Raw genomic sequence first — 24526 nt, 5'->3', positions numbered from 1 at the left:
TTAAATACAAACTAGAATGGATATGAACCAGAACTCTTAATTATGGAGAAAATATGTGATTCCAGAGTTATTAATGACCTTCAAAATGAGACCAACTACTGTTATTACAAGAAAAAAGGTGGAATAGAATATGTTAAGTACCTGAAAGAGGAAATATAAGAAAAATAAATCCACATTAACACTACAAGTTTCAGGAACTGTTTATCAACAATGCTTCTCTTGAAAATGGAATAGTATCCTACCTGTGAGAACGTTGGCGAGACCCCATCTGCTCGGCCATTGTAAATATAAATAGCACCTCTCAAGTCATCTTCTTGCGGAGCTCCAATAGCAACATCTGTGCAAGAATTTAAATGGCAGAAAAATAAATTCTTACTAGAAAGAATTCAACTCTGAAGCCTAACTTTCATGCTACTTAATTTATATCACATATGAAAACTCCTTATCAAGAAACGAATACTTTACTCACTAGATAGGAAGAAAAACATCACAAAATACAATTATCGTTGTAACAATGTGCAGGATGGTGTAAAAAATTTGTGCATGGAAGAAGTAGAGTGAATGGCTCTGAAACATACCCTAGTCATAGTTAAGGGCCTGGGCTCTACAGCCAAACCACCAAATCATGGGGCAGCCGGGTCCACTTCTTAACCCATTCTGTGTCTCAGTTCCCTCACATCTAGCCTGGGATCATAAGAGAACTCCCCCTCAGCATGGACATAACTCATACAGTGCTTAGAGGAGACCTGGGCACATAATAAATTATCATCTGTGAATATTATAACCTTAAGAGTCTTTATTATGAGCTCTGGGTTTTACTTTATTTGCAAAAGTCCCTCTAAATTACTTCCTGTTCCAATGGAAGTAATTAAGGTATTTGTTAAGGATATCTGTATACACACACGTACAAACATGCAAACTGGATTTTAGACACTGAATTTGTTCTGTGAAGTAATGACGGCATCACCTTTATGACTTTATTGATATTTGTAGCAGATTATGACGCCAAGAGAAAAAATAAAGTGTTCATCAACTGACATAAGCAAAAGGAAACAAACTAGGAATGACACGATTGCTTAAGGGCCATAAATATACAACAAACAGGAGAATAATAATATTCTATAGCTGCAAAAGCATTTCATTAGTTTTACAACGTCTATGTCTATTTATTTGGGTTTATTCATAGGTTCGTTTACATGTAATGTTTTCTTATTACTTTCATAGAAACCCAAAATAAAGTTTGCTTTCGTGATAGTCCATACTTCTTAGTTTATCAGATCTGAAACCTTTTTAACTATGGTGGTAATTTCTTTTTTTTTTTAATTTTTTTTTTTTTTTTACAAATAGTTTATTGTCAAATTAGTTTCCACATAACACCCAGTGCTCATCCCCACAAGTGCCCTCCTCCATGCCCATTCCCCCCTCCCTCCCACATCCAACAGTCCTCAGTTTTTGTCAGCATTCAAGAGTCTCTCATGGTTTGCCTTATGGTGGTAATTTCTGACTGCTATTTCAATGAGAATAAATGCCTCTTTGATAGGAGTCTATGTGAAATACTGTATAATTTCTAATAGCATCTAAAAGTAAATGATAGACCTACCTTATATCTATTGTTTAGATATAGTAAGGTTGCTCTCTTTTGACCTTTGCAAATTATTTTAAATTCTCATATGCAACTACACCCATTCATGGATTTATTCAGTGGAAAACTATTGAGCACATATTGTATTCTGGGCATTTACCAGAAACCAGCCATACAGGACAGTGCCATGAAAAGGAGCCTCAGTCTAGCAGGGATGAAGAGAAAGTAAAACCAGAATAAAAACACTACATATGAGAAGGTGGTAGAAATTAGGAAAGGCTCTGCATAGAAGAGAACTCCTGAGCTGAGATTTAAGTATTGACAGGTCATAGCCAGGTGAAAAAAAGGGGTAAAAACATTTTTGACAGAGGCAGTAGCCTGCATAATGACAGGGGACTAAGGGACAACATGGGACACATGATCAATGGCAATTAGTTTGAAATAGCTAGAGCCATATATGTGCAAACTAAACACTCACAGGTACATAAGGGGAAAGAGTGGGAAGGAAAACAGAAAAGCCAAGAGGAAGAGGGAGGTAAGGGAAAGGATGGGGGGAATGTATCCTGTGGCCGCTGAAAACAAGACCAGTTACGGGTGCCAGTAGTCATGGCCGGTTTATACTTCAACTACTGTGGTTACATCATTAGTAACTAGAGTCCTGTATCTTCATTCTTGATGATATATAAAGATAACAAGTCTGGGGCTGAGAAGCTATGGATACACAGAAATTCTTGCAAGATCAGTTACTAGCACTAGTGATGTCAGCCAAATATCTTGAAACAATACAGATATGCCTTTTCAAATGAAATATGAAAAGGCTCAAATCAATGCCATTTCAAGTAGGAGACTTGTGCGTTATATTCAGTCTTTTCCTATCTTATGTATAGATCAAAATTCTTATTTATTAGGATTAAATTTGGATGTGTTACAGAACATACTAAATTTTAGCAATTGTTATAGGAATAAGGAAAATATGTAATAATGTTTTTTTTCATGTCTATTCCAGTCAATTTGGGACACAACCTATAGAACAAACACTGACACCTTTTTCTTATCTGAAAATTTTATTTCATTGGTACAAACTGTAACAATTATTGGTAAAATCAGAATAATTTTAACAGCAGCTAACACTGGAAATAAATGCAACTTTTATTATAATTCAGGCACTGTACTAGGGGCTTTCTCACGTAACCCTTACAACTGTATGAGATAAGTACTTTTTGATTGCAACTTTGATGAGGAAACTGAGGCACAGAGTATAACTTGCTATAGTCATGGAGCTAGGATATGAAGAAGCCAGGATATTAGAGCTGCCATCTGGCTCCCAGAGCCTATGTTCACCTATCACCATGCTCTACAGAACCATGAACACTACAGACTATCTCCAGTCTCCTCCTCTCCTGCAAACTTTTCTTGTTCTTTGTCAAAGAACTGCTCAGTTAATGATCTTATAATTTATCAACATTTCAGGGGCACATAAATAATACATAGCTTATACTTTACAATTATAGAATTTCGTTATGGCTCTGCTTAGAAGCTACTTGAACATATAGTCTCAAAGTCAATAATGTTCAAGGTGAAAAATCTAAACCAAAATAGAAGTGGTTTTGTCGTATCGATTTTATGAGTGAAATCCAAAGTGCTGTCAGTTGTGTCTGTCATGTAGGTTTATGCATGTATCTCTTCCCTAACTTCCTCACACTCTGAGGAGATTTTTATGCTGGACTCTTGCCAAAGTGGTTATGTCCTCAGAAAATAGCTTGCATTGCTTTTCTAAGTACACAGGAAATTCAGCCTGATTTTTCCTATTGAATTAAAAAAAAGAAAAAAGACATAATGAATGCAAAAATAATTTGTCCGCTATACGAAGCATCACAAAAGTGGCCTAGTAAGAGGACTTTAAGTCTATTTGCATCTGTGACTGGACATGGAAGGGAAAAGAACAGGTGAGATCTTCATACCCTTTTTATACAATCCCACCCACACTGCCATGAACACAAAGTAACCTCACCATCTACCCCAGAACAATTAAGATAGAAGATGCAGTAGAAGAATAGGCAAATAAAGAAATGTAAAACATAGGCGCCTTGCTTTCTCACCAGGCAGATATGTTAGAAAGGAATTAAAGGCCTCAGCGAAGAAGGACAACACTCTGAGCCCACTTCCAAATCAGCACAGTCTTGTTAAGGTCTAAAACGTGCAAAATGCTTCCCCGTTGGCAAAATTAAAATGTCAACTTGCCCATAAAAAAGCAATCAATCCTGACATTGTGGCAACATGTATGAATTCTGAGGGCATTTTGCTCAGTGAAATAAAAGACTAACACTGTAGAATCTCACTTTTACATGTGGACTCAAACAATTCAAACTCACAGGAACAGATCAGATTGGTGGCTGCCAGAGTGGAGGGGTAGGGGAAGGAGATGAAAAGGTCAAAGGGTACAGACTCCTTGTTTGAAGATACAGTTCTAGAGATGCCAGGTACAGTGTAATGACTAGAGTTAACAATACTGTATTGCTTCTTTCAAAGTTGCTAAGAAAGCAGATCTTAAGTTATCACAAGGTAAAAAAATTATGTGAGGGAGAAGATGTTAACTAGACTCAAGGTGGTAGTTATTTTGTACTACATCCACATACTAAGTCATTATGTTCTGTACCTTCAACTTATATGATGTTGAATTGCAGTTACATCTCAATAAAACTAAAAAAAATTACAACTGATAAAATAGAAAAAGATACACAAGCATGCACTGAAGCGAATCAGCGTTAATATAGCAACTAAATGTCAACATGTAGTGAATTATCAATGAAACTGGAATAGCACAAAAATCCACAGAAATATTAGAAATAATCACTTGAATACAATCTTCCACACATAAAGCCATTACCTTTAGGAGTCAAGAGCTGAAGACTCCAGGACACAAAGTCCTGTCTGAAACCTAGGCTCTCAGATGCACTCTGGAAGACTGCCTTGTGCCCTCAAGGTTTCCCCAGTTCCTTTTCCTAACGCTCATGGACAGAACATTTTCTGTCTGTCCTCATACACTGTGGGAAATCTGCCTGGGATTCTCCTAGCTACTGCAGTAGTGTCTATGACATTTTTACCACTCTATCAGACTTTAAGAACTAATTNCACAAAAAAAAAAAAAAAAAAAAAGTCACTTCTCATGTGCATGCACACATGTATTATTTTAGTACATTCAAAATATCAAATAGTCTTCCTCAAATGTGTCAATTAAAACAAGATGTACATGTACAAGTGATCATAATATTTTACTAAATGGTTTTCTTTTTAAAGGAAAGAACATTATCTTATAATATACATGAAATGTCAAAGTGCATGAATATAGCTTTATCCATAGATATTAGGTAGAATCCTTAAATTCACCACTTAGGTTTTTTTTCTTTAATGTGTTAAATTTACATTCCATATAATTTTAACATTATAGAAAAGGGTGTCACTCTTTGTTCACATTTATTATGGCATATACCCTCCACCTGGTACATCTGACACAAAGTAAATGGGCAATAAACATCAAAATTGCTGACTCTTGTGAAATATAACATCATAATAAAACCTCACAGAAGTTTTAAAGTAAAGCTTATGTGTAATCATAATAACCTTAATATATATATGTATTCTTTTATTTTAAGATGATAAAACTGTAGAAATGGTACTATTTGTACACCAAATTACACTCTTACATTTAATAGGGTTCATATATTCAATGTGATATATATTCAATATATATTTAAAGTATTCAAAATATAGTCAGTTACCCACTAACTTTCTTCTTTAAGACCAACACATTTTAAACAAAGTAGAGTGTTTGTCACCTATTTCCAGTATCCAACTCAGTTTTGACTATTACTATATACCAATTGCTAATGACTACATTAAGAAGACAGACAATTCTGAGCCCTAAAGGTATCAAATACTTATTTGCTGAACTCTAGAAATTGCACACCCTCCTTTCAAACCCATTCATCATCCTATGCACAACTTTACCAGACTTGGTTACCACTCTGCATTCAACTGAAAAAAGTAAATTTTAGGAAGAAAGGCTGATAGACACAGGTATTTCAACAGCAGGGTTCATATCCAGGCAACAGGCACAGTTATGACAGAACTATCTAGTGCATTAGGGAGTGGCTTCCATATTAGTTGGTAAATAGCCACTATCACTGCGTCTGCCAGTTGCCCCTCACCACTGCCTAGCATGCTCTCCTGCCATTCCCCAAATCCTCCCACCACATAGCACCTGAACAAGGGATGCCTGGCACAATGGGGGTCATCTAGAACCCTGAAACCAGCCTCTGCTGAGTCTTTACTGTACATACTTTATTGTGCATAGGGTTAAATAGGATGGTCTAATGAGTCTGTGGTCAATTAAGAATCAGTAACTAACCAGTGAGGAGAAGTCCGGTAGAACAAAAAGAAAATGAGCTTAGCATAACATTCTGGCTCCATTTTCCACAGCAAGGCTAAAACTCCAATCATACTGTCTTCCATGTTCCATTTTAAAAACAGAAATCAAGTACCAAATTAGATACTTTTCATTACCTTCAAAGCCATCATTATCAATGTCACCAAGATTAACAATAGATTCTCCAAATCTTGCAGCATATTTGTCACTTCCAAGGAGCTCTGTTTCCATTTCATTCATTACTGCTCCCTAGACAGAAAGGGGAAGAAAAGATGTCATTATGACCCTCTCTGACAACTTTACACATGATTTACTATTGTAATTGGATATGGATTTTTTTCCTAATGCTTCAAACAAGTTGGACAAACTACAGATTGAGCTTTAGTACACACATCTCCATTCCATTCAATAAATATTTATCAAGTATGTCAACACATAATAGTATGATTAGAGCTCAGAAGCCATAAAGTTCTCAAACTTTGGATCCCTAGCTTTGAAAATCCAATAAATCACTTTGATAATTCAATTTAGCAAATGTTTATTGAGTACCTACTAAAGGCAATGCACTATGCAAAAGGGAAGAGGCAAGGAAAACAAAGAGGTGTGTATAGAAGACAGAATCCCCTTCCTGAAGAAGCCCAGCTACATGGAAGGCTTAGCACAAACATGTAAATGACTAAGAAGCACACACTGCTTTGTATTATCAAGAAGCAAAGACAGCATATCTAACTGTAAAGCAAGTAGAGATTTCATAAAAGATGGTATTCAAGGTGGCTGAAGGATGGACACGATTTTGATACGTAGAGAATACAATCAGCAAAACTAATTTCCAGAGAATTTGGCTGTTAGGAATGGTATGTGTAATGAAGGAGACCAAAATGAAAAAACTGAAGTGTTATGGTGTGGAATTCTGAATACTGAGGAAAATTTACTCTCAATTTAGGGACTAGGAAGCCACTGAAAGCTTCTGAGTTGAGGAGTTGGCACAACAGAGCTGGTCTTTTGAGCCTTATCCTAGCAGCACTGAAACATGGATTGGTCAACTGCTATCTCTTAAGCTGGAAGAGGAGTTATTATAAGACATTCAATAATGTTGCCATAATGAGCCACTGCAGTCACAACTGCCAAACAAACAAACAAAAAATCCATGCACTCATCATGGATCCTTTCCTCTTCTCAAACAAGTCTTTTCATCCTTTCCTAATCACACATGTTCTTTTCCTTGTGGTTGTGAAACATCCTTCCGCTCTTTCTTTTCCAACTAAACAACTCCTAAACTGGTCTTGTTCAAATACTACTTCTGCGAATTCTTCTGGACCAAAGTGAATTGCTTCTTCTGCTTTGTACCTACTGCTGATATGCCATTTACCATGTTGTATTCAATTCTTTACTCTCATGTTTGTGTCTTTTCTAGACTTGAGGTCCTAGAGGTCAGGATGAAGATTACGCTCAGCTCAGCTCTTGTCATAGGTTTTGTTACATTTCAGATATTCACTAAGTGTTTTGGCTTTTTTTTAATGAATCGTCTCTATGGACAAAAATGACTGGCATCAAAAACAAATTATCTTATTAGGGAATAGGGATGAAAAAAGCTAAACTCCAAGGGAAATCCTAAAGAGAAGGGAGAAAGGGCACCAGGGAGGATGAGAAGGAATAGACCTAAAGACAGAATGGCACTGATGTTCCAAGAAAAGGGTTTCAAGAAGCACTGATCTGGGGCACCTGGGTGGCTCAGTCGGTTAAGTGTCTGACTTCGGCTCAGGTCATATCTCACGGTTCATGGGTTTGAGCCCCTCGTCGGGCTCTGTGCTGACTGCCAGCTCAGAGCCTGGAGCCTGTTTCAGATTCTGTGTCTCCCTCTCTCTCTGACCCTCCCCTGCTCGCGCGGTCTCTCTCAAATAAAATAAATAAATAAATAAATAAATAAATAAAAGCAGCACTGGTCACTCTTCAAGTATCCTTCAGAGAATGGGGACCAAGTGTTCGCTGGAGACCTCTAAGAATTATTTTAGAAGTAGGTATAATCAAGATTCACTCAAGTATCATTCTTTCTTACATTCATTCAAAAACAATCACTGAGCACCTATTTCTTCAGTACTCTTTCAAACCCTAAAAACACGGTGGTGAACAAGATGGAGGATTCCTTTCCACACAGTATCTCTATTCCAATAGAAGAACAGACAGTATCAAACCAAACCAACACACTGCCAGGAGTGGCCAGTGCCATTTTTGAGAGTTAAATAGGAAGTAAGAAGGGAAAAAGAATCCTCTATATCAGAAGTGTTAAAAGCTGCAATTAGTTATGAAATTACCCCATGTTCAAAGTGGTGCCTCAGGGTAGGAATGAGGGAAGAACAAGAGGTAGCCTAATGAGTATGACTCCTTCCTTGCCCTTTAAATCAAAGGAATACAGTTTTATCTGTTTTTCCTATTAGGATTGCTTAAGACTTCAATGAGGAAAAAAAGGTCATATATTGCCTCGTTTTAGGTTTTCAAAAAGTTTAGTTTATAAAAGCAAAGTACATAGGATGAGGATGTAGATAGGATGACTATTTATGAATAGGGAAATGTGAAATATCTATGCAAAAAAACCTAACGCTTGTTATCTCTATTAAAGAGATACACATGATCACTTTGTAGAGGATATGCCTTTACTATTAAATTTAAGTTGAAACACCATCTAGGGAATCCCAATTAATAACTTTGCTGGTCTATATTTGGAACTTTGAAAATCTCTTAACTGCAGAAGATTGAGTATTTGCTCTCAAATTGTCAAGTGTTTAGTCTAGTGCTTAATATAGGACCTTATTAAATGCTCTAAAACCATGGATTAAGATTGTAAATACCTTCCTGAAACAGATTTTACTTTGTTGAATCCTGACTAAAAATGCTGAGCTTTAAGAAATTAGCCACTTTTCTCACAATTCCCTTCTTCCTCTTATCAAAGGAACAGACTAAGAAGACTCCATTAAGGCCCCATCAACTCTTTGTTTTGATTTAATGCCAAGAAGACAGACTGGCAAGATAAGGTCAGCAGACCTCTTTAAATTCAATTGTGAAGTGGTCAGTTTCTACTCCACAATATTTCCCATAATTTAAAACTCAACCAGAAGCAGTTCTTACCTGTACACCTACCATATCTACTTTGGAATAAACTATGCCCATATTTTTTAATGTTTATTTTTGAGAGAGAGAGAGACAGAGAGAGAGAAGGACAGAGCACAAACTGGGGAGGGGCAGAGAGAGGGAGACACAGAATCTGAAGCAGGCTCTAGGCTCTGAGCAGTCAGCACAGAGCCTGACATGGGGCTCAAACACACAAACTAGGAGATCATGGCCTCAGCCTAAGTCAGACATTTATCCAACTGAGCCACCCAGGTGCCCTCCATATATTCTTATATAAAGAATACCATCTACATAAGTTGTGTAAATTCACATTTTATCAAAACACATCTTGTTTCCTATCCTTTTCAAACCAATAAATTAAAAATATTTTATACTTTATCTTCTACTTCTGATATTTGTAAGCAAAGACATTCACTACAGAACCAACAATAAATCCAAATTTTGAGGGAAATATAAAAATCACTCTTTCAAATTAGATTTGCATTATAATACAAAGAAACTTCAACTGCTTGGAGTTCAAGATCGGAGTAGAAAAACACCAGAACAACTGATCTCCTCCTTCTGGAATGTCAAAATGGGACAGCTCCCCATCCACCAGCATGTTCCATTTCACTTTTTAGAACATTATGACAACACCAGAGTTTTCATCAGTAAAATAAGCCTAAGAACCTATAGCCTCTGAAGTCTGGACTAACTTCAGCTTCTATCATTATCAGTTGTGGAGTAATTGGACGTACCGAGCCAGAGTTGATGTACACAAACACTCTGCCTTCCTCTCTGATGACGCTCTGCATGGGAGCTCCCACGAGGAGATCTGAGAAGCCATCTGCGTTGAGGTCCACGGCACAGACAGAAGCTCCAAAGTAGGAGCCAAGCTGCCCAAAAACAAGCCAGATGCCATCACTGAGAGAAGCCGCAGGGTTATTCACAAAAGCCCTCCGTGATACCGAAGGTGGAGATATTACCTTTTTACCTTTCACTTCATGTAAGATGTTCAGTTCTCTGGCATCGATGCTGAATATGTACGCCTGCAATTAGGAACAGAGTTAGCAGTCTCAGTTTTTCTACCACATTAAAATAATCTTCGGTGATCAAAACATCAACATCCACAACTTGTAACTGCCCAAATCCATTTTTAAAAGTCCTTTTTGGTGTAATTCAAAAGCTTTCGGGAACCACATTCATACTAATATGACTTCCTTGCAAAACTATCTTCTCAGGAGCTGTGGTCATGATTCCCCAGAGCACAAAGTGCTGTTTGCCTCACTTTTCAAAGTAAAATTTAGTAATGTCCACACTACAATTTAACAAAAACCAGAACCAGGAAGAATATCGGATTCCTTCTGATCTTACCCCAAAACATGCAGCTGGCTCAATATTCCCTCACCTGGAAACATGGTAACCAGTAATGTATTCCCTGGACATTTTGAGATGATTTTTTTTTCAAGAACAATTTTCTTATAAAAAATAAAAGCCTCTGGGGTACATGGGTGGCTCAGTCAGTTAAGCATCCCACTTTGGCTCAGGTCATGATCTCACAGTTTGTGAGTTCGAGCCCACATCAGGCCACATCGGGCATTGTGCTGACAGCTCAGTGCCTGGAGCCTACTTTGGATTCTGTGTCTCTCTCTGTCCCTCCCCCACGCACACTCGGTCTCTCAAAAAAGAATAATCATTAAAAAAATTTTTTTTTAAAGAAAGAGAAGTCTCAATTTGACTTCCGAATTTTCCTTTAAGCTTTTCTGCTCAATTTAATCTAAAAGCCATCCAACGTTCACCACGAAAGGCAGTGCAAAGCTCATCATTACTAGTTTTCATTCCTTAGAATTTTTGCAGTTTCTCCTTTAGTATCTTAATCTCTCATGCAGTTTCTTCGAAGTTTTGTGAATAATCAATGTAAAAACGTAATTCTTACTTTACCAATCTGTTCATGTTGAGGGGCTCCTCCCACTACTTCAGTAGTATGAGGACTCCGAAAATGACCTGCTCCAACTGAGTAGCCTTCAAATAAAGTGGAGAAAAAGTATGAAAATCATTATTTGCAATGGGTCAAATACATCTTCATAAATCCATTCAGAGTCAAATGAGACTGAATTCCAAAGACTACACTAAACAGTTTTATGAATATTTAGCATAGCAATATTCAAAACTGGTCATTTATTATATGCTTCAAGCAATTACTAGTAGGTGTTATGAAGCTAGGCACTTGGTTTACATTTCCAAGTCCTAGAAATTAAAGATAGCACTTTTACACTTGGTTTGTTAGTCTCTACATAGTACCAGAACATGCTAGCTTCTGGGATTACAAGTGAAATACTTTAGAGATCTAAAATTTAACATGTTAAACTTTAAGTAAAAACTTCCTAAACTTCAACTCTCTTACCATGAAACCTTCCTATGGTGATAAAACTGTATGAGGACACAAATGGTAAAATACCTTAATATATGACAAAAGGTATAATACTAAGTTATATTTCTTATAACAGTTCAAGATATACTTCACCCATAAACAAGTAAATGTTGGGTTATAAATAAGTTCCCTGTTTGAAAAAGAATTCTTACTGCATGAATGGGAAAAAATAACACTGCTTTTATTTACTGTAATTATTTCTGAGTCTAGGCTGCTTATGTTTGAAGCACATATGATTAACAAATCTGTATTTTCTAAGAAGCTATGGGGAAACCATCCCTTCTTACTATAACAGAGGAATCAATGCCGAGAAATCTTGTGTTTCTGTAGAAATACAGACTCTAAAGTATCCTGCTACACAGGATGAGGAGGCAATGGATGGGGAGGAGGGGGAGGAGGGGAAAGATAAAGACAAGAATAAACTCTGGGAAATATTCTAAGAACTTATGATGCTAAGGTCAACGAGCTGTTCTTAGATCCGTATGCTTCATAATGTTACCCATTGTGTGCAAAGCTGTCAACAGCCCCACTGGCTTTCAGTTGGTCCTTTTAAGAAACTACACTTACTCCCTCATACATGATTCAATGAATTCATGTCGAGTGCCTACAAAAGGTCCTTGGTGACCAGGTGGCTCAGTTGCTTGGGCTTCTGACTCTTGATTTTGGCTCAGGTCATGATCTCATGGTTTATAAGTTTGAGCTCCACACTGGCCTCTGTGCTGACTGCATGGAGCCTGCTTGGGATTCTCTCTCTTCTTCTTTCATTGCCCCTCCCCCACAAGTTTATTTTCTCTCTCTTAAAAATAAACTTAAGTTCCTCAGATATGCTTAGCACTCAATAGATGCAATCTTTATGGAAACATGTTGACTGCATCAAGATACAAGCTTGTAACAGTAAACTAAACTAGTTCTCTAGTCTAACAAATATTAATATTTTACATACATAATTATAATCATTAAGTTTCACTGATTATATTCTTAAAGTAACAGTTTCTGAACTCTTTAATTGCTATTGGCCATTTTGATCTTCTGAATAGACTAGTAATCACAAAGAAGAGAAATATTTGTAAGACCAAGAAGACTGGAGTTCATCCATTTTTTTACAGTACCTAAATAACTTCCAAATTTTACTTGATTACTTTTGTCTAAAAAAGCCTTGTATTTATTTGTAGTTATATTGTAGACAAAAAGAGATCCAGTCCAATAAGATGATCCTGGGGCTCCCATCACAATTAAATCCTGTAAGAAAAAAAAAAAAAAACAATAATCTTTTCAAAGTTTAATCCACTCAAAAGCTCCTCCACATATACATTTTAAGTAAATAGTGAGAAGAATACATTTTGAGAATTCTAAAATCTGAACATTTTATGAATTTAAAAACATATCAGAAAAAAAAAAAAAAAAAAAAGCCAGAGAAGCTAGCTAATGAATATTCACCTACAAGCACAATCCCAGAGAAGAAACTCTCACTTCACACTCATCAGTGGACCTTAAAATTTAAAGACCTTAAAATTAAAGAAAGAATCATGGAACACTAGATTAAGCTTTTGGGAGACAGACAATGTGGTTTCTAATCAAGTGAATCACATCTGGGTAATTCATTAGTGCTTATTATAGAGATAATCACATGTTGCTAAAGAGTAAAAAGTGGCTTTAATTTATTCCTATTTGCAAAGAGCCAATGACTCGTTTCCTTAATGTTAGCTTAGAAAAAAATAAATCCAGTCAAATTTGGGGGCATATTTGATAAGTACAAATTTAGGAAAAGGAAACAAAAGTCAGAATGAACAGATATATTTGGTAAAGTATGAAAAGTTATAGTAATCAGGGGCGCCTGGGTGGCTTAGTCGGTTAAGCGTCCGACTTTCACTTAGGTCATGATCTCGCGGTTCGTGGGTTCGAGCCCCGCGTCGGGCTCTGTGCTGACTGCCAGCTCAGAGCCTGGAGCCTGTTTCAGTCTGTGACTCCCTCTCTCTGACCCTCCCCTGCTCACGCTGTCTCTCTCTCTCTCTCTTCTATAAATAAATAAAAACATTAAAAAAAAGAAAAGTTATAGTAATCAATTGTTAACTTAAGGCTTGATAGTCTGATTACTTAGATCCAGAAAATATTCAGAAATCCTTAATGGATGTTGAAGGTAAAATGGGAGCTTTGGGGGTTGAGTACAACTGTGATCTTTGATTGTATATCCTGGAGTGTTAGAGAAAGAGTTTGGGAATACTTAGTCTCTAATTTAAGAGAATATTAAATTCTTCAATCTCTCATTGCTTATAATTTTTAATGAAAGATGTGAATTCATAGGCTTTTCTCCCTCAACTAGTAATTAAAAATGACATACTTGGATATTTTAAATGTGTAAGTTAAAACAAGTAACAATAACTTCCTTTATTTTTATTAGAATCTTGATGCAAGGATATTCTTCAGTGTAGACTTCTAGTTGGTCTTGCATGGCACAGCCATCTTAAGTATTAACCTTTTTTCAAAATATATGTGGAATACTGAGTGGTGAAAATCAAGTTGTTATAAACTCAAATTTAAGAAAACTATTATTCAGATGTTACACAATTTTTACTGTGAAGCATAACACCTGTCAAGCAGAAGTCTGAATCTTAAGAATTGAAATTTGTCTTTTAGGGGTTTACCTCAGTGTAAAAACTAGATATTCCAGCTTGACATGATGCAAAATTTTCTCCAAATTTTCTCACATAATCTAAAATTAAGTAGAAAAAAAAAACAATTTAGGATTTCATTGAAAAAGACAATTTGCATAATTTTATAAATCCTTACAAATGTACCTTTTAGGGTCTACATTTTATACTATCTCATTATAAAATAATAGCTTTGATAAAATTTAAGATCGCAAATCTCTTCCATATTAATCCTCCAAAAAACTTCTGCAAAATAGCAATGAAAGTATCTACCATCTCTGCCTCTTTTTCATGGAAAAAACATGCAGCATACACTAAAGAAAGAAAATTGTCAAGTGACTATCTCCAACTGGAGTAGATTCTGTGGCTTCTAGTCCAGGTCAGCATTTAACATAGGCTTCCTGGAGCACCTGGGTGGCTCAGTCGATTGAGCAGTCAGTTGATCTCCCGACTTCAGCTCAGGTCACCCGATCAGGATCTCAGAGTTAGTGGGTTCAAGCCCCACATGGGGCTCTGTGCTGACAGCTCAGAGTCTGGAGCCTGCTTCAGATTCTGTGTCTCCCTCTCTCTCTGCCCCTCTCCCCACTCACGCTCTCTCGCTCAAAAATAAACATTTAAAAAATTTTTTTAAAATAGGCTTCCTAAATTGTGCCCAACTAAAAATAACAGAGTGAGTCAAGCTCTGCATGGAGGGTCTCCTACTACCCATGAATTGGATGCTTTTGGAACTTACTGGGAAGACAAAGCTCTACTTCTCCTCTGGAACTGCTGTAAGTAAACCTCTATAAATGTAAGAATCAGGTCCACATCCTTGTTTTGGCTTTGCTAATTGGAAAAGCTAACTAAATTGTTAAGTCATTTGTAATTCATAGTCCTAGCCATGATTTTTCACTCCTTTTTGTATCTTCCCTCCTTTCTCTTTTAAATACATTTCCTCATAATTTTAGGCATTTTAAGTATGCCATCTTGAACATTTTGCAGGATGTAGCTGGGTATAACTGAACAAATTCTACTGTGAGAATGTTTTAAAGTGTCAACCATACACCATGGAGACAAAGAGGATAAACATACAGAATACTAGTTGGTGTTTCACTTCAATTAAGAATTTAAAATACCCCTTTTGTCTTCTTGGACGTCCAAAGGCCAGTTAGAGACTATGAGCTTTTCCAAGACGTCACATACCACAGAGGACCCCAAAGTTAATAGAATAACCGAATTTGCATACATGGTCAAAATTTTGTCAGGTAATGGAAAGGTTCTTTGCACACTGTAGTGAGCATTTTGGTTAGAAAAAGTGGAAACCAGAATGCATATATATTTAATTCTGAGTTTTCTAAAGATACATTTTTAGAATTTTAGTTCTGTTAAGATAGGTTTTTAATGCTAGGATGACATCCACCTCGTTTTGCACTCTTCAGGTGTTGATGTCCTAGCTCTACTCAGACTACTGCTACCTAACAATCTACTGGGAAAACTTTTCAAAATTAAAGATACCAATTCCTTGTCATTGCATGGAATATACGTCAATTAAAAAATATATAAATAAAGACACAGTGAATGGGTAAGATTTGCTTACATTTACACTTGAATCCTTCTGATACTCGTGGAAGCTAAGGATAAAACAAGAAACCTAAACAGTTTTCATCGTTCCAGACTCTTCAATCTCAAAAATTTAATACTAATTTCACAACTTTAATTGTCTTCTATATTCTGAGCATTAGACTCATTTATATGGAGTTTAAAATATATTTAATGTAAAAGCGGGTAAAATAGATTTAATGCAAAAGTGGGTAAAATATATTTAATGCAAAAGTGGCTAATTATCAACTATATTCTAGAATTATTCAAATATAACCGTACAAATTTCTATTCCTAACAACACAAAGCATATTGTTTGTACTCATACTATCACAACTGAGTAAAGAAAGGAAAGAATACTTGGGAGTAGCTAAAAATACAGCTATTTTATTAAGATTTATTCTCCTTTCCCTGCAAACACAAAATTGAAGATTAAAAAAAAAAAAATTAAAAGGCATTCACTTGTTTCTCTTGATCCAGGTAATACCCAAATGATTCCTTACCTTGATAACATGGAGCTATTCTTTTGCTCAGTTCTGTTCGTAAATCAGAGGGCATTCCATAGCAAACACCCGTGGGGAGCTTATTTTCATTCTTCATATAAAATATATTTTTCCATCTATGCCCACAAGCCTGAATAAAACAGAAGTGTAGATCAAATGATGTGAACATCACACCCAGAATATCTGATCCCATAATGTTCTCAGTGGACTAATCCCCATAGCCTACCACGATGGATCCATTTTCTCCTGGCTGTCTGGAAAGTGTGACCCCCAACCACTGATTGTCTCTTTCTTCCAGACAAGTCTTTCCACAAGGTTCTCCTGTAGGGCTACCTACAGCATTTGAAAAAAAAAAAAAAAAAAAATTATCATCATCAGTTATCTTGAAAACCATGTCATTCTAGGACAGCAGAGAAAATAAACATACTTATCCCCAAGCTTTCTCCTTCATCACGTATAAAATGTCCCTGATTCCTGCTCCTCTAGACCACTTTATACTCAGTGCACAGTACGGGGACAACAGTAAGTTACTCTGTGCCAACGTAACTGTTATCTCAGCAGGTGGTTTCTGTTTGCAGAAAATGATCTCCAGCTGGTAACATCAGGAAGCGATGGGCTCAATATAGGAGCTGGGTAACCAAGACGACTGGGGGGCGGGGAGGGCAGTTTAAACCCACACAGGCTGTGCAGATGCAATTACAGTGTGTCATTTGTGGTAAAGAATGTGCACCTTTGTTTTGACCATTTGTCTAGCATTACAGGCAGCACTGCCAGAGCACAATGTAAAAAAATTTTTTTGGATTTCAAGTTTTTATTTAAATTCTAATTAACATATATGGCAAAATTGGTTTCAAATGTTGAATTTAGTGATTCAACACTTCCATACAACACCAGGGGCTCATTCACAAGGGCTCTCCTTAATCTCCCACACTCATTTAGCCCATCCCCCACCCACGTCCCTCCATCAAACCTCAGACACTTAACTGTAATAGAGAACAAACTATCAGAGCACCTTTATTTTTTTTTTAATGTTTACTTATTACAGAGAGATAGAAAGCAAGCAGGGGAAGGACAGAGCAAGGGCGACAGGAAATCCCAAGCAAGCTCCACACCTGCAGCACAGAGCTGGATGTGGGGTTAGTATCCATGAACTATGAGATCATGACCAGAGCTGAAACCAAGAGTCACACACTTAACCGACTGAGCCACCCACGCGCCCACATCAGACATTTTTAAAGCCATTTATTAAGTCATTGAGACTTTAGGAATAAAAGAATATGGTCCTTAGCATTTAAGTCACATTCCAGCACTGAAGCTGGGAGGTGATGACTGAGCACGAGGAAGTGGCGGTGTCTAATTAGCATATTAATAATGCCTAGCATTGAAGACAAACTGCCCTATGGTTTACATTTAGTTTATTGTGACTATTTAAAAAACAAGATTTTTTTTCAATAGTAAAACACATCAAAAGGTACTTTGGTGGGGCTCCTGGGTGGCTCAGTCCATTAAGTGTCCAACTGGACTCTTGATTTTGGTTCAGGATTCTGGAGTTTGAGCCCCTTATCTGCTGTCATTGCAGAGCCTGATTCAGATCCTCTGCCTCTCACTCTCTCGGCCCTTCCCCCACTCATGCTTGCACTCACAAGCCCTCTCTCTTTCTCCCTCCCTCTCTCTCTCTCAAAAATAAGTACACATTAAAAAAAAAGATTTAAAAAAGGTACTTTGGCAAATGCATGAATAGCCAGAAAACTAAACGTTTTCATGGGCAAAACAGCACTTCTAAACTGTACAAAACAAAGTGATCTTCCCAATGATAATTTTTTTTTCTTCTGCTAGAGCAACTTCTTTGCTTTATAGCTGGGATCCTATGAACACGCTTTCAAATAAATGAGTTTGTGGTAGAGTAAGACCTAGTATCTTAAGAATCCTTTCACTGACTTTATTCCTACCCTCGTCAACTGCCATGTGCCAGGTTCCATTCCACACGAGCTTAATTCCAAAGGCAGATGATTACATTTTCATCAGCTTCACTGGATAGGGATATGGAACCTGGGTTTATTTACTTCATTCTGAACACTAGTCACTGGTACCATTTTATCATATATTTATATTGACCATTCTCAAAATCATTAGGCACTCTATCTCCTATAACCTTGACATTAAACTTCCTGGGCAAACTCATAATACCTACATAGATAAGAATAGTATTTTGAAAGTGAAATTATTTGCAGTAAATGTCCTGGGCAGGAGAAATTTTGTCTCAAGGAGAAGAGGAAAATGTTTGTATATACATTTGTTCTCCAAAACATTGTTCAGGGCAAACAGTAAAACCCTCAACACAGCTGAACTGAACTAAGTTTCCTAGCTGCTTCCCTGAAGATTCTGATTTAGTAGGTCCAGGTGAGGCCCAGGCCATCCCAGGTGATGGTCATGGTCTGGAATATAATTCCAATAGAATGTGGATAAGGGTTTTCTGGCCAGGCTTCTTATAGATTAGGACTACTTCCACATCTTGGTAGTGGCTACCGGAACACTGGACTTGAAAATGATTAAGTGTAGGTCTGAAAAAATAATGCTGCTGTTGATAAACAAGGTCTTCCTGGAATGAAAAGGGGGTTTGCTACAGCCCAGACCTTGATAAAAGATGGTCCATGGGGAAACAGAAGATCCCAATGTTAAAATTAATAAAGAAAGGGGAAAAGAACAAAAAGGAGAAAGACCATTGTGAGTGTTGGGTGGGTAAGGTCTAACCAAGTTGTTAGCATGGCTACATGATGCCAACCTAATTGAAAGAAAGTGAAGAAGACAGTGACCAATACATAATTTTAACTCTTACTGTGATGCAACTTCCAGTTAAAATTTTCACCAAAACTACCAATCATTTTTACTAGTGTCAAAAACAGACAAATGGTAGATTCTGTCTACCATAGGTGAAGTTGCTATTATTTACCACAACACTTAAACTATCTTCTCTGAAAACACCAAAGTCTTCATAAAACTATCATGTGGTTGACTAGGGCACCTGAGCAAGAGGAAAATTGAGGAGAGGAGAGAAAGGAGGTCACAAATAATACTTTGTTCCTATTAAAATGTGGCATATTTAACAGGCACTTTCTTCACGGTTACACAATTGAATACAGCCAATAGTTAGGCACAAATCTACTGTTCTGGAGATGCTACCCCAATGTTTAAATAAATAGGCAGGAATTCAGAGCTGAACAAAATATCCTGTAAGTTGCTTGATTAAAATGGCCAAGAAGTTTGTGAACTGTGAACTTTTGTCAATTTCCAATGAAAACCAGAGAAAGTGTTGTGTTGCACCATTTTCTGGGGCCATGCAGGATTCCATGTTGCATCAGCTCCACCAGGTGATGTTGCAGAATCATCACTGCTCAGAGCCCCATCCAGCATAGCCAAGCAATTCACGCTCCCACTTCTCAGGTCACTTCCTGCCAGTGTTTTTCTCTCCATGTCTTTGTCTGTGTAGCTCTCAGACCCCTGGACTTACACCAACTACCCCCCCACCTCCCCACCTGCTGCTACGCAGGCCTTGGGACGTAATGACACTGCTGGCTTTCTTGGTTTTTCAGCTTTGCCGAGCGCAGATCACAGGACTTCTCTGCCTCCTAACTGAAGGAGCCAATTCCTTTAATAAATATCTCCTCTTAGATCTACCTACCTACCATTCGCCCACCCTATTGGTTCCATTTCTCTGGAAAACTCTAACACAATTACGTTTATTTATTCACAGCTATCCTACTCCCCAAACTTAGTCACTAACAACCTAATTCATGGCTGGTACCAATACAGAGCCCAGGAATGTGTGCTGAAAATTGGTCAGTAAATTAAAAACAAAAAACAGTTTGGGGACACCTGGGGGGTTCCGTCAGTTGAGTGCCCGACTCTTGATTTTGGCTCAGGTCTCAATCTCATGGTTTGTAAGATGGAGCTCTGCAGCTGAATCTGATTCAGCTGACAGCACAAAGCCTGCTTAGGATTCTCACTCCCTCTCTCTGACCCTCACCCCCTCACATACACATGCTCTCTCTCAAAATAAATGAACATTAAAAAAAAAAACAGTTCAAAGTTCCAACGGTGGTTTAAGTATCTTCTGTTTGTGTTTCGTGTCTTAATTGGAGATGTGTACAAAAGGATGAATGCACAGGCAAAAATAAAACTCACAAAGTCGTGAAACAATTATTCTTTCAAATGAGAAATAGAAACTAATTCTAGTAAAGGAACAACACACTCACGTTTGTATGGACTTCTGCCCACGTCCTGACACTGCTTCTGCCCTGGCAGCAGCACCCAACAGTGACGGTCCTGCCGAGCTACTCTCTGCACTGGTTTCAAGGCAGGGTCCGTACAAAGAACAGCCTGCCAGTCATCACCACTGCCCTGGGTCTTTTCTTCACTTCTAGGAACTTTTTACCCTTGTCATCTGGGGCGCTTGCAGAATCTTGATAGAGAAGCAAGACCTCTGCATCGTCAGTTTATGCTCAGGGCCATTTTCGGCGCTCTCCCTTAATCTTGCTTGCCCAAGTTCACGCCTCTAGCACGTGGTGCTCCGCCTTGACTGGACATTAGGATCACCAGGGGAGAGTTCCGAGTAAGTATCAACACCTGATCCCCACTTTCTGGAGGCTCAGATCTGATGTGTCTTAGACGTAAAGAGTTTTTGAAAAGCTCCCCAGACAGGTGTGTGTCACTGGGCTTGTGCTCTACAATGTAAGTGGTTGTGACTTCTCCTGGACTACATCATATCTGAAAATACTCTACTTTCAAAATACTAGTACTAGCTTTTTGTCCTCCTTGGTTTCAGCTAGATACTGAAATAGGATCCCAAGTGTTAAGCAAACTTGCTTCATGTGGAAATACACTATTTCTAATGTGTCAGAAATGATTATTATTAGAACTATCATGAGAAAGTTAATTCTCGTGAAATTCCCTGACAGAACATCACAAATAAACTCAGATTATCTTTATATGTTATCCAAATGTCATACTGAAGTGATTTACAATCTGGTTTTCAACTCAGCTCATACATTTCTAATCTAAACTCTTAGTAAATCAAATCAGCTTCGTAATTGAAAAAGTATTTTNTGTGGGGATGAGTACCAGGTGTTATATGGAAACCAACTTGACAATAAACTATTTGTAAAAAGAAAAAAAAAAGAAAAAGTACTTTACATGGTTTAATGTAAAAAAGGGCAGTAAAATTAACATGTGATAACTTCCCATGCTGTTATACAACTACAATGACTAATCTTAGCAGAGTTGATTGAATTTTCCCAGTAGCTACTAAAAATATGAAACCACATAAAACCATTATATCCTTTATTCAAAAAATTAGGCCAGTTTTTACTTTTCCTTTTTTTTTCCCATTTGTGTAGAAACATACAAGAAGTATGCTTGTTACTTCAGTTTTTTATTTCCATTTTTATTTTTGGGGCCTTTTAATGTTAATTTATTTATTTTTAAGAGAGAAAGAGAGAGCAAGGAAGGGGCAGAGAGAGAGAATCCCAAGCAGGCTCCGCACTATCAGCACAGAGCCTGACTCAGAGCTTGAACCCACGAATAGTGAGATCATGACCTGAGCCAAAATCAAGAGTTAGATGCTTTACCTGCTGAGCCACCCAGGAGCCCCTCCATCTGCCGATTTTCTATCAGTAAATCCACGTGTATAAATGTGAATGAGCAGTTAAATTTGTCAGATGAATATAAAGGCTGTTAGTACAAAGCCATTTAAGTACATCCTTCACCATCCCTTTTTTTTTTTTCTTGAGTATTTTATTGTGAATATTGGCTTTTTTTTTTTTTTTTTTTTTTTTTTAACCATCCCTTTTGGTTGTTAACTTGTATCACCCGTTTTAGTATCATTGCTCCAGTGCTAAAGTATGACAGACGATGGAAGACTAGATATTCAATCTCAAATGTCACCTCATGAGGGCAAGTTGACTGTCTGGTTGACCACAGCATTCCCACAGCACAGAACAGGACCTTATGGACAGCAGGCAGGAGCGAAATACATATCTACTGAGGGAGGGGATTCTGAAATACCTTTATCATCAAATCCTTTATGACAATATGCCTACAAAATGTTCACCAAACTCTCAGGGATTTAAGCTTTGGAGAGGTCTTCCTTCACTACTATTTGTCTCTCTTCTGAAATATTAATTCCTTTAAGTTTTAAGACTGTAACAGATGGTGTGAAGGAAGACCACATGTATAGGTTTGAAGATCTTTACAGTGTGCGATCTGGGACTAGGAAGATTTAAGACTGAGGATCACCTGGGGCCCACAGGAGATGCCTATCTCAGAGGGTTTCTGTGAGGATTTGGGGGAATAAATCAGATACTCAGGAAGTGCTTGGGCCAGAGCCTAGCAGAAGAAGCACGCAAATAGTAGTTGATCTGGGCATTATTATTATTTTAAGGATGAAGCTAACCATGTTTAAGCTGCCTATACGTGTTGTCATGGATCCTCCTCCGTAAAATGTTTATGACACATCGCTGTCAGGCCTCATCATTCACATTTAACTCATTTAATTTTCCCAGTAGCAGCAGAGGACTATGTTACCCATCCCATTTTACAGATGAGCGAATTAAATCTTTAGGAAGGTAGGTGACTTCCTTGAATCCATGGGGCTGATAAATGAAAAAGATTAGAATAAAAAAATTAAAACTTGTCAGAAATCGAAGATCTCTGTTATTTCCCACCACTCTACAGCATATACAATAGGACTCTACAAAGATTTCAGAGGTATGTGTTCACTGAGATCACTTTCACTTTCTAAGTCTTTTGTTTTGGCTTCAAATGTGTGAAATGTCACAAATCTGCCCACAGACTGTTCAGTCAACTGCCTGGTGCTCAAGAAAAATGTCAGTGATTTAGTCCCTGTCGTATCCTGCCCTTTTCCTCAATTTAGATCCGTTCTCAGTATGTTGGCATTTCCACTGAAGAAGTCCCCAGGGGAAAGATCAGACTCAAAGTTCTTCTTTCTATAACTTGTTGAAAGCTTGAGTGAAATAGTTTGTGAGTGAGAGAGCTTGGGACTTTTGCATGCAATGACATGTTTGGTTTATCGGCCTGCGTCACTGAGCTGTGGCTTCCCCGTCTGGGAAGCACTCAGTCTGACATTCTCGATACTACAACAACATACACGCTTATCTGATCTTTCCAAAATGTGATGTAAGTGTAAGTTTCAGAAAAATACTGAAAGCCCTTCCCCCACCAATTACTTTTTTTTAATTTGAAGTTCTTTTCCATTGAAAGGTAAGTCCTGTATATTTCAAAGTTTTCTTAAATAGTCCTGAAAAATGGACGAACGTTATTCTCTTCTATGCTGCATAAAGAGTCATTTCTTCAGAATATCTTTATTTGTAGAAGCAATCATTACCAAGTAAAGTTAATCACATAATTCTTTCCTCTACCTAAATTCAGAATATCAGAAAAACATATGGGACTAAAACTGAAAAATTCAATTCAAACATGAAGAGTATAAAATCTACCAGTGAAGGATCATGAGGATTATAGAAAATTTACTCTTAACAGATACAAGACTGCCTGGCACCTAGTAGGTGTTCATTAAATGGGAAATGCTTCTGTTCCCCCAACATACCGCACATCACATTGATTTAGAGTTGACCAGCAGAGGGCGCTCACAGTGCTGTGAGATTTGATCTGTGGCCTTCAGCTGCTTAACCAAGTGACCCCTTCTTATAGTTCTTCTTATCCAATTCTAATCACTATTAAATTCACGATTTTTACTCTACTAAACTATGTACTTTTCCCACACACCAAATAAGATGTGGTGATGATGTTCCTAAAAGATAATAGTGATGTTTATGAATTCAGTAGCAATAACAATAATTTTGAGTCATGAGGAGTAAAATGCCCAAGTTTTAGAGCTGAGATGGGAGACATGAGAGTACTGAACTTCCAAGGCCATTTCCTCCAGCTTGTCTGGAGTCAAGATATAAAAATAAGCAAATAAGAGTCAAGATATCAAAATAAACATCAAAATTAGAAACCAGTCTCAAAGTATTTTCTTTTGGGAAAACACGTATTTACACGCCATATTCTCAGGCTTCCCGGTCCATATCTGACAACGGCTAATCATCATACTCAGTTTCGATGAGAAAGAGCTCATATGACCGTACGCCTTAAAGACCCAGCTAATTCAGTCTTCTGTCTCTTTTTATTTAATAGCCCTATTTTACGTTTTAATTTTATTTATTTTACTTTATTGTA

The 24526-nt window shown here is 37.4% G+C and overlaps 1 protein-coding gene across 1 annotated transcript in view; it reads right to left on the bottom strand.

Moving 5' to 3' along the window:
- The window catches only part of ITGA4 (integrin subunit alpha 4), an 88783-nt gene that overhangs the window by 54525 nt on the left and 9732 nt on the right, over positions 1 to 24526 (bottom strand). The window contains exons 3-11 of the mRNA XM_077776378.1: positions 16500 to 16606; positions 16274 to 16403; positions 14187 to 14254; positions 12654 to 12783; positions 11050 to 11135; positions 10100 to 10162; positions 9872 to 10009; positions 6146 to 6257; positions 243 to 337 (exon numbers count right to left, since the gene is read on the bottom strand). Of these exons, the coding sequence (XP_077632504.1) occupies positions 243 to 337; positions 6146 to 6257; positions 9872 to 10009; positions 10100 to 10162; positions 11050 to 11135; positions 12654 to 12783; positions 14187 to 14254; positions 16274 to 16403; positions 16500 to 16606 (929 nt within the window). The remainder of the gene's footprint in view (positions 1 to 242; positions 338 to 6145; positions 6258 to 9871; positions 10010 to 10099; positions 10163 to 11049; positions 11136 to 12653; positions 12784 to 14186; positions 14255 to 16273; positions 16404 to 16499; positions 16607 to 24526) is intronic.

This window comes from Crocuta crocuta, unplaced genomic scaffold (assembly GCF_008692635.1).
Source record: "Crocuta crocuta isolate KB4526 unplaced genomic scaffold, BGI_CrCroc_1.0 scaffold17, whole genome shotgun sequence".
Classification (NCBI taxonomy): Eukaryota; Metazoa; Chordata; class Mammalia; order Carnivora; family Hyaenidae; genus Crocuta; species Crocuta crocuta.
The sequence above is the reverse complement of the archived record's forward strand: the minus strand, read 5'-3'. Positions and strand labels throughout refer to the sequence as shown.